Consider the following 11,433-nt stretch of genomic DNA (forward strand, 5'->3'; position numbering starts at 1 on the left):
AATATGTGGTTTTAAATATCTGTGAATAGAGAACTGAACAAAAATGAGGAAAAATACATGTGAAAATTTCATGGATCTTACAAAAGCATGAACATTTCTTGTCTCATTTCCAACCATCTGTTGGAACACTTGAGTGACTGTTTAAGGCATAGTGTGCCCTGGCAGTACCACACAGCGCTTGACGTGGGAACATTTCCTCAGGTCTCCAGCAGTCCACCTTCAGTGTTGTAAAACCCTCCTTAAGTGGCTTGAATATCCTACAATAACCAATACTCAATGCTTTTTTTTTTTTTTTACAGAATCTGCTTCAGATGGTGGCATATAAAACTATTTAGATATTTCTGTAAGTTTTCATGAATAACCATACAAGGAAAAAGGAAACATTTGGAGATACTTTATTTCTATGTTAGGGGAATCTCATATAAAAGTTTTTATCGTTCCACTAATTCAAAGTATTGTCAGCGGTAATTAAACAGGAGAGTTTGCACCAAATCATGTACTCCTTTTGTTGATTTTTCTTCCCCCTGCAATAAAAAGCAAAATATATTTTAAATACTAATTAAATTAATGGGAACAGAAGGTAATGGACTCTTATATCAAGGAAACATGAGATACATAAAGAAATCTTCAGTACAAGAGAAAGAAGAAACCTTCAGAAGTCATTTTCTGAAGGCTTTTAAGTAACCTAAAAAATTTTTGCATTAGTTGAGCCACTAATTTAACATTTTAAGTATGATTATGTTCCATTAGTTTTAAAATAAACTTTTAAAATTGAGATTTTTTAAAAATAAAATAGTACTTGGGCTCTATCTCAATATGCATTGATATTTGTGGAAAATCAGTATTAGCTTCAACTGATTTTGTGTTACCTGCAGTAATTTAAACTCCCAAAGCAGCACGAGTTTTTGAAATCAACTTTGGACTCTGAAAATTAAGAACAAATAAAATAATCATAAAAAGAAATGGATGGTTGTGCTGGTCCTCCAAAATCATAGTGCATTCACAGGTTTGTAGAGTATCCAGTTAAAAATTAAAAAGTACAGCTCTGAGCCAACAAACTAGAAGCATAGAACCCAAAAAGAACAAATAAAATGTGTAGCCAACTACAAATCCAGCTAAGAATCCTAAATATTTGGGTTAAAATAATTCCTAATAACAGCCGGGCGTGGTGGCGCACACTTGTAATCCCACCATTTGGGAGGCTGAGACTGGAGGATCGCAGTTTACAGACAGCATCACCTACTAAGTGAGGCCCTCCGCAACTTAGTGAGACCCAGTTTCAAAATAAAGAATAAAAAAATAGGGCAGGGGGTGTAGCTCAGAGGTCAAATGCCTCTGGGTTCCATCCCCAGTACTGAAAAAACAAAAAAAAATCCTAATTATTTTTCCATTGATACACAAAGGCATGCTCCTTTGTGAGTGCAAAAACATTTTCTATAAATATTCTTCCAATACTCTATTTGCACAATTAATTTGCTATTAAATTATTTAATCTGATGGAATGAATCGATAAATTTTAGCCAGAAACATTCTAAATTATCATCGGTTTTTATATATTCACCTAATGGTTTTCTCTCCTAGGAAATACATCAAAGTTACTAACTCTCTTAATATATTTTAAAATTAGAATTCTCCATAATATTTACCAAGAAAATACCATTATTTTTAAAATCTCATAAAACCTTTCCATCTATTTCTAAATGAAATATAAATCTTTCTGATGTTAAAGTTATAGACTTGTATGCTATATTTTTTTCCTTCTTCACAAAAGAAAATTCCATACTAGTATTTAGTATGAAAATGAGTTGCACGTACCTCTTCTGCAAAGCAGACTTCCTTCTCCTGGGCTTGGCAGCACTTCTCCAAAAGGCTAGAGAAATCTGCAGTGACAACCTCAAGCTGTTCCTCTGTGATTTGTAGCTTTTGCTTCACAAGGTTAATGAGAAGCCTGTGATTTTAAACAAAACAAAATACAAGGGAAGTCCATTATAAGATGGTATTTTCTAAAGCCTTTCTAGTAGAAAATTTTCAGAGCCCTTAACCATCACTCCATCAACTCATCACCAGACTTGGCATGCACAGCTTCTCTAAAGCACTTTTGTCAGAAAGACTGAGGCTGGAAAATGCCAAGTTTCCACTGGCTTGGAATTGTGTAGATTACAGATGAAACACCATTTCATACTCTGCCCTGCCATACTTCTATGTAGTGAAAGATTATTTTTCTTCCTTGACTAGAATTTCCTTTTCTATTTTATTTTCGAACGTGTCTTATCCATACTCAAAGGCCCAGACTCCCAGACACTGCCCTCGACCATGATTACACCTTTCCTGGAGCACTGACAGCGCTAGTTGTCTCTACTCAGCAATGTTTCCTGCTGCAACTAATGCTAACTGGGGCAATAGGGAAAACTTGCCTGGTGGGGCATCTTCTTATTCTTCCTTGAAATGTGCCTCAGATCGTGTTGGAGAAAAGGGGAAGAGCAGGCTTCCCAGTGAAGGAAGACTCGTTACAAAGCAAGTGAGCATCAAAACGAGTGGGTGCTCAGAGAACATGAGTTCCATTGATTGGCATTACCATTGCCATTACAGAATGGCTTCCACAATAGACTGAAATGTGCATTTCATTTCTTAACACCCACACCACATGGTTGAATCAAATATGATTATTCTCTTTAAAGCAGAGTGCAAAAAGATTCAATTATATATCTCTCATGTTTGGAAGGGAAGTACCCAGTCTCACTGCAAAGGGAGGCCTTAGTCTCCCAAACAGATTCCCCAGTTTTTCTCACCAAAATGCATCACAATTAGAGTTAAAGACAATTTTCATAAGCAGAAAACTGTTTGCCCTAATGAATTTTTCCAGGCCTACTTTCCAAAGAGTCTATGAGAACACTGAGACAGAAATATTTGAAAGACACCTTAGTGCTTCAAGGATAATAATGTTTTCCCAGTGAGTTCAAAATGTTAGGTGTGCAAGACAGAAGTCTCAACCACTCCCTGAGGTTGTTGGTCTTCTCCATACAAGAAAATAACAATGTCTTACTCTTGCTTCATTGCTTGCAGTGCCGAGCCCTGAGCTTCGCACAGATCTTTATGGAAGACAAATCTGTCGGCAGAGAATGAAGGAGGGACATAAGTCTCATCTACCACGAGGCTGCTGAAGCAGGGCCTCCTGTTGGCATATGAGGAATTGCAGCACTGGCCGACCCCAGGGTTCACAGGGTTTGCTTCATGTCTTATACATAACTTTCCAATAATCAGGTCAGCCTGGTGAGGAGAGCAAGAAAGAAGAAAGCAAGGAAACTGGGCGTTAGCCACAAAGCTCATTCACGTTTCCAGAAAACTCTTGTGATCATTTTTAATGTCCAGCAACATAGAGTTTATATTACAGAAAAATTTACTCTCTCCAGGGGATCATGTGTTGCTGTATTATAGTTTCCAGTGTTTAACCATTTGAGATAAATTGGAGCATTTAATGACAGGTATTAAGCATGTGGTGTTGAGAACAGTGCTTTAGCGACTTGTATCAGCACTCTGAAATGTGCTTCCAGTTCCATACATCCAAAGGGTGGGGGGAATATCCTCTGCCTTGACCCATGAAAATCAATAGTTGGTTTGTTTTCTTTGTCTATCTAGTTGAGACACAATTGTGAGGTTTGCTAGTTGAAGGTAAAAATAGAGAATTGCTAGTTGAAGGTAAAAATAACACAGTCTCAGCCTTTTCACACCTATCCGTCCACACACACATACATTTATACATACATACATGCATGCATACATCTATTAAAAAATAGGAGCACTATGCATTCATAATGTAGGCTTTGTAATGTAGAATCCTCTTGCCTTCCACACTTCACAAGTATTTCTTGAATATCTGATAATATATTTAATAAATGTTAGCATACTGTATATGCATACATCAGGTAAATGCAATAAGAGTTACTCAGGTTATTCCACTTAAGACAGCCACCCGATGAGGACAGAATAATCTTGATTCTCAAATGTCAGATGAAGAAGCTCAACCTTAGTGATATGTTTTCTAGTGTGGCTCTACTAGTAGGTGATGAGAGTGGAGTAGTAATACCAGAAGGCAGCGCCCAAAACTGTCCTGATTCATTATACCACCCTGTGTCCTTGCAATTTTCAGGGTGAGGTATTCAACCCAAGGTCAAAGTGATGCTTAGTCACAGAAATCTCTCCTTTGATTTCTAACCTCCATGAAAAACTCTGAGTCATGAAGACTAGCTAACGAGTAATTCCCTGTCATCAGAAAAAGGAAAAGAGGGGGGAAAAAAACACATGTGCAATTTTGTTCACAATTGTGACTTTAAGGGGAAAATTAAGAAAAATTCAATCTATAATCCTATGCATGACATGAGTGACTAGGAAGTAAAGATTGTTGGCACCACTAACTGGAAAGTCATTTTACTAATCAGGAACATGGGGTTTACTTACCCTGTTCTATGCCCTACACCCATCAAAGGGAACAAATTATCCTCAATATCATTACAATAAAAAGCAAAAATCTAAGTAAAGCTAAAATAAAATGACTAATTTCAACTTATAAAAGGTGAAGATTCTTAACATTAAAGTAAGCCTTTGGTGAACAACAGCAAATGAAATCATGAGGTGAATAGCATGTTAGCATTCTATCTTTCCTGTACATGAAGCCTGCTCAGCCAGTGTTGAACACTAGCTGCCTCTCCACCTCACTGCAGAAGGATGGCACCCAACCACCGCCCGATCATTCGGAGCCCAGTTCTCGCCCTGCCTCCAATTGTCACTAGCTGAACGAGGCGGATAGAGCCATCTCCACATTGGCTTCTACAGTTTCTTCTAGATGGGAAGTATGAGGCTACTTCACATCAAACAGCAGAAGTGAGACGGGACTGAAAACAGACACTCACCGCTCCCTCTCCACAGGCCAACAGTTTGTCCCCGCTGAGCTGGCAGCACTTGGCTGCCGCGGCCGCCATCTTCCTGGTGAAGGCCTTCAGCTCGGCCGAGGTCAGCTGAGGAGCTTTCTTTGTGTAAGCAACAAGGAACCTGAAAGAAACAATTTTTTTTTTTTCACTACATCCTGCGTGAGTTTTTTTTAACTCCTTGCTCCTTCTCAAAGACCTTCTGGTGTTAGAAATCAAGCTATTTGGACTTTTTTTTTTTTTTTTTTTGCAGTACTGGGGATGAAACCCAGGGGCATTCTACCTTCGATCTACACCCCCAGCCCTATTTTTTTTATCTTTATTTTGAAACAAGGTCTCACTGAGTTGCAAAGGGCCTCCCTAAGGAGTAGCTGAGGCTGTCTGCGAACCCAGATCCTCCTGTCTCAGCCTGCCAAATGCTGGGATTACAAGCATGCACCACTGTGCCCGGCTTGGACTAACTTTTGAGATGTGTTTATTCTGATGATCACTCCCTTCGCTCCCAGGATCCCAGCCTGTTACTGTGGTGGGAACGGCACGTCACTACAGGACTAGCACATCACACTCTGGGCAGAAGACTAACTTCTGGTCCCAACCTCCGTGCTTCATCGATTTCAACTATGATCCTGTGGCGTTTTAACTGTGACTGACTGTGGCTGAATAAATACATTTACTGCAAAACTCTGCAAGGTTTGAGGAACCTGAAGCTAGTTCCACAGATTAGACTTGACAGGATATTCTTGTTGTCCCTGAAAGGAAGAAATGAGGAAGGCTATCTTCTCTTGGGGAAACTAGGTAATCAGATCATACTGACTTACACCTGAAATAAGGACTGAAATTTGAATAACCTTGGCTCATTGATTTAAGTTTATACTTCCCTGGCTTGCTGATAAATTTGAATCACTGCTAATACTGTTTACAAAGACATACGCATTTTGTAAGTAATATTCTCCTGATTTCTGGAAGTAACCACAGCTTCGCTTTGCCAGTGCTTGGCTTTCCTGAATGTATTTCTGTAATTCTTCTTCCTGCAAATACAAGCATTATTACATACATTTTTCTTTTTTGCAGGACACATAATTACATATAAGAAATTGACCAATATTTTATTCCATTATAAAACCAATCTTAGAGGGTTTTAACAAATATATTAAAGATGGTAAAGTGTAAATTTTGAGAATTAAAGCAAGTGGACTTTGATGAGGTTAAGTTCGGAACTTTGTGAAGCACACACTTACTTAATGGCATAGCTCAATCTTTAGGTAAAGGTTTATAGTTCTTTCTGCACAAAACCCTGCCTTTATGGAGCTATGTAGAAATGAGCATTTTCTTTATTCTGTGTATCCAAGAATTTGGGGTTAACATTTTTACTTATAAAGTATGCCACCAGCAGCTATTGGTCATTAACTCTCTATCTGATTGCTAGCTCATCACTAGCTAACTACAAGTTAATAATGAAATGCTTCCAAACAAACAGCATTCTTAAGGTGCTAGAGATTGGACCCAGGCCTCACAGCAGCTAGGCAAGCACACTACCATTGAACTGCTTCCCCAGCCCTTATTGTTTTTTTAATCTTGAGGTAGGGTCTCACTAACTTGCCCAGGCTGACCGTGAATGTGCAATGCACCTGCCTCAGCCTCCTGAATAGCTGAAAGTACAGGCACTACAATGCATGGAAATTTTTAATGGATGGTGTCAATCCAGTTTTTCAGATTCTTCCTAAGATTCTAGGGCATCTTACCCCTTTATCCTGGCATTTTTGGGGGTTTTCAGACTGGAAACACTTCTCCAATAGCTCCTGGTATCCTTTAGCAACTCTTAGAATTACTGAGACAGCAAGCTCAGGATGTCTTCTTGAATATTCATGAATAAAACTGAAATTTGTGGGGGGAAATATCACAAACTATTAGAACTGAGACAAAATGAAGCCATTTCTTCCTTAACCATTCCTGTATAGTGGGGGCATATAGAATTTAAAGTTAGATACACAAAGCTGAACGTCAAACCAATGTTTAACTCTATAAATAGCAAAACTATAAGTATAAAGTAAAATCCTTCCAATTTTCCTGCAAAATGGTATTTATCCTATCTTATTTTGTGCCTCACTTTAGCTTTTCAGTTGTGAAGTTCACATTCATTCATCATGCCTACTTTATGCTAACATTGCTTTAAACAGTGATGAGCCAGTGCTATGTAAGATAAAAACACTTGCTCTTTCAAAAACATATTATATGGAGACAGAGACAAGCAAACAAGAAGTAGGTCATCTATATCAGGTAGTAATACATCAATAAGAAAAAATAAGGAAAGATGGAGGAGAGGAAAAGAGGTGACACTTGTAAGTGAAGAGGCCACTAATTTGGTATGTGGTCAAAAAGAGCTTCTCTGGGCAGTCGCTGTAGCCAGAGAGAACTGGGTAAAGGGAGCCATGCAATGGACTGGAAAAGAACTTTCTCAGCTGAGGAAATGTCTATTGCACAGTGCTGCTACTACTGAGCAATTAGCTTTAGATGTATTTAAATGTGTAAACTTAAAGATAATTCTTGAATTATCAAATTTATTCCTGTGTAATAGAGATTGGTTGTATTTAGTTCTTCCACCTATACGATGGATGTCAAGATGTATCTCTTAAATCTGCTCTTTGTTCTAGTTTGCATAATTTCATTTAGCAGTGCAAGCAATGTGTGAATGTCTCATTTTAATGCAACAAAAGTATAATATCTTCTGGGAAAATTAAAAAGAAAATTGGGCCATTATTTGCATTATTGCATTAGAATCAGATTCTTAAACTTAGAAGAACCTTATAATTAAGTATAATGTCCTAAGAACCTCACAAATCCCTCCTTTAATAGTGCCCATGGATGCATACACTAAAGGAAAATGCAGTAACTTGACCACTTGTTTCTCTTAAAGGCAAATCAAATAAGAAAATGGCCTATCAATTCTATTTCAACAAATGACTATACTGCAAATGTCTCTAAGTATGCTTTGATTTTCTTTAAAAAATAAAACATGCATTCAATAAATAGCAAATAAACTGTTCCATTAAAATAACTATCTAGAATTACTTATGGAGTTTTATTTTTTGAAAAAGTTCTCAAAACATGCATAGTGAAAGATAGATGGGCACTACAAAAATAGTCATATCTTATTGAAAGTTCAATAATGGCCTTCTTATGGCTAACCATAAGAATGACGGTGATTCTCATTCCAGAGAAATTGATATAAAATAAAATATAGCTTCATAAACAAGCTGGTTAGTAACAGCAATGATGAACGCTCTGCTGTTATGCGATCTCATTTCCTGGTTTCTGGTTATCTGATTACTCTGTTTTGGTTGAGAACTTTTTGCCAAACACCTTCACATAATGAGCCCAAAGAACAGCCATCACTCCCATTTTAGCAACTCAAAGCTGTCGGCCACATCATAACATTTACTTGTGTGAACGTATATTTAGAGTGTGTTACCTTGCCAGGAAGAGGGTTTTTTCCTCTGAAGAAAACTGGCTGAAATCTCTGTCTCCTAAAAACCTGTGCAGATCTGGAGACAGGCCTTCAGGTGTGGCACCATTTTCTGCATGAATGATGCAATGACCAAGTTCAAGTGTGGGCAATTTGCAGCACTCTGCTATTTTGCTTGAAAGAATATCTTGTTGAGAGCATATGTAGGACATAATTTTTTCCTGTAATGGGAAGAACAAAGAGTATGTCCTAAAGGTTTATTCTTTAAGGCAGACAGACGTTGGAGCCAATTCTAGAAAAGGAGGAAGGAAGGAAGGAAGGAAGGAAGGAAGGAAGGAAGGAAGGAAGGAAGGAAGGAAGGAAATAAGAAGGAAAAGACGGGGAAAGAAGAAAGAAAGGAAGAAGGAGGGGTACATTTCCCCTTGTCTCCCTTTTTTTTTTTTTTTTTTTTTTTTTTTTTTTTTTTTGGTGGTACTGGGGTTCCTGGAAACCCTTCTACCTCCGAGCTACACTCCCAGACCCATTTTATATTTTTATTTGGAAACAGGGTCTCTTAAGCCAGAGCACACGCAGCTGGCTTCAAACCTGCGCGATCCTCCTGTCTCCGCCTCCCAAGCGAGGGGATTACAAGCATGCGCCACCACGCCCGGCTCTTGTCTCCCATTTTAAAGGCACTTTGAAAAGTGCTTTCTCCTCTCTTCTGTCTTTCCTCAGTCTCGTTCAATTACTCATTTTTCAATTCTTCTTCCCATAGTTGTCAGATAATCTCTACTATTTTATTTTCATAGGGAGTCTTCAAGACAAGAGGGAAAATGTACTATGCAAATCAAATGGTATCTTTCTATTAATATTTAAATTTGCCTCTAGACAATATTTGCAGCTGGTTCATTGCATGGGAGAGCAAACCTGCTCCATCAGAACAATCTGCAGTGAGCCACTATGCCCTCCAGAGGGCAGCCTATAGATAATGAAAGGGGTCAGAAATGCAGAGCTGGTTTGCTCGCTGGCTTGTTGGGGGGCAGGACGTACTCGGGATTGAAACCCATTGTATTCTAATTCTGATCTATACTCCCAGTCCATTTATTTATTTACTTATTACTTATTTTACTTTGAAATAGAGCCTCACTAAGATTGGTCTTGATCCTGTAAGTTTCCTGTCTCAGCCTATACAAGTACTGTGATTATAGGCATGTGCTACCATGCCAGGTCCAAAGTCTTCTTATATAACCCCTCCCTGTCCTGGGGTTGAAAATTCTGTACATTCTGAGCAGGAACATTTAGAACCCATTTAAAATCCTACTTACAGGAGGGAACCAAGTGTTGTGTGTATATACGTCCCTATCGCTCTGAACTTCATTAAGATGTGTCATTACAATTCACCAATAAAAGCATACTAAAAATAGTAAACGTAAATAAATAAATATATATAAATAAATAAATAAAGGCTGGGAATATAGCTTAGAGATAGAATAGCCCTCTGCTCAATCCCCAATACCAATAAATAAATAAATAAACAAATAAAATTATACTTAAGTATCATACTAAAATTGATTTTCTCACCTTAAAAAATGGCTATGACTTCCAAACATTTAAAAACTAGTTTTTAAAAATGACTATGAATGCCAGGTGTGGTGGAGTACGCTTGTAATCCCAGCACTTGGGAGGCTGAGGTTCGCAGCCAGCCTCAGCTACTTAATGAGGCCCTACACAACTTAGTGAGACCCTGTTTCAAAATAAGCAATAAAAATAGGGCTGGGGGTGTAGCTTGGAGGTAGAATACCCCTGGGTTCCATCCCCAGTACCGCATAAAAAGTGATTACGAAAATCAACAAAGTTGTCATTTAAAGATCAAGACAGCAGACCTCAAAGGAAGAGTTCTTGCTGAAGTGCTTCATATTCATACAAACTCATCCAGAGGAGTTGGTGACACAGTAAACTGCCTGCCTCTCCCCAGTCCTACTTCCCTGGCCCCTCGCACCACCCTGCCGTGCTCACTGAGCTCCCCGGGGGGGCCTCCCCTGCACCTCAGGTGCTTGCTGAATCCCAAGACTACCTCAGCCACGTCGCGGTGGGAGCCGGCTGCAATGAGCATTTATCTTCCTGGCCAGCCTTCTGGAATCTATGTTCCAGCCCTGGTTTTCAAATCATTTGAGTATGGAAAAGAAATGATTTGAAGCCTCCTCCTCAGGAGGGTGTGTCCCAGCGGACCAGAGGGGGAATCATTTGAGGGTTGACAGGCCTTTGGCAGAATCTTTGGGAATCTAGCATTAGTCCAAAGCAGTCACGCTGCTTTGATCACCAAGGCTTATGGTGGACGCTCGGAATCTGTTGCTGGGAATTGGGGATGTTCTGCTTGGTTCTCCTGGAGCCCTTTGTCACACCTCTCTTGGACATAGCGAGATTTTTACTTCGTGGAGCAGTTCCTTGCGTTATTTTTGTTGCATTTGTTCATTCAACAAACTATAATAGAATACCTTCCATGTGCCAGACATTGTCCTGTAGAGGTAACAGTGAGCAAAAGAGAGCCCCCTGGCTCCAAGGAGATCACCGTCATCTCTCTTATCACATGCTGAATTCCCTGGCAACATCCTACTCTTTCCTGGCAAGTGTCCCTCACTGTGGCTAGCCAATAGGAGGTCCTCAATATGGACCTGAAATAAGTGGATGGAAAAAACAAATATGTTGAAAGTAAAGCACGTCCCCCTCCAAGACCCTATGTGGAGGTCTCTGGAGAGCTCATATTGTCTACAGAAGTAAGAAATGGATGGAAAGGTCCTAGGCTCACAACAGTGGGGGAATCCCTGAATTGAAAGCCAGGATTTTTAAAAAATGGCTTAAGTTTTACTATCAAGAGATCTGAAAGTTTGCTTTTTTTGTGATCCACTTAAGCCAGACAGTCTCCTCTTTTTAAAAATGAGACCAGAAGGAAGAAAATGAAACACTTAGACCCTGTTTCAAAATTTAAAAAATAAAATAGGACTGGAATGTATGAGAGGTAGAATGCCCCTGGTTCAAGTCCTTAATAGCATAAGGAGGAGAAGGAGGAGG

At 39.1% G+C, this 11,433-nt stretch overlaps 1 protein-coding gene across 1 annotated transcript in view; it reads right to left on the reverse strand.

Annotated features, from left to right (window-relative positions):
• Positions 1 to 879: 879 nt before the first annotated feature.
• Positions 880 to 11,433, reverse strand: part of AFP (alpha fetoprotein) — a gene marked incomplete at its 3' end in the record, with an annotated part of 20,377 nt that continues 9,823 nt past the window's right edge. The window contains exons 8-15 of the mRNA XM_080697222.1: positions 10,860 to 11,036; positions 8,392 to 8,606; positions 6,665 to 6,797; positions 5,853 to 5,950; positions 4,908 to 5,046; positions 3,044 to 3,267; positions 1,816 to 1,948; positions 880 to 924 (exon numbers count right to left, since the gene is read on the reverse strand). Coding sequence (XP_080553348.1) covers positions 880 to 924; positions 1,816 to 1,948; positions 3,044 to 3,267; positions 4,908 to 5,046; positions 5,853 to 5,950; positions 6,665 to 6,797; positions 8,392 to 8,606; positions 10,860 to 11,036 — 1,164 coding nt within the window. The remainder of the gene's footprint in view (positions 925 to 1,815; positions 1,949 to 3,043; positions 3,268 to 4,907; positions 5,047 to 5,852; positions 5,951 to 6,664; positions 6,798 to 8,391; positions 8,607 to 10,859; positions 11,037 to 11,433) is intronic.

The sequence above is a fragment of the Muscardinus avellanarius genome (genome assembly GCF_963383645.1).
Source record: "Muscardinus avellanarius genome assembly, chromosome: 6".
Lineage (NCBI taxonomy): Eukaryota > Metazoa > Chordata > Mammalia > Rodentia > Gliridae > Muscardinus > Muscardinus avellanarius.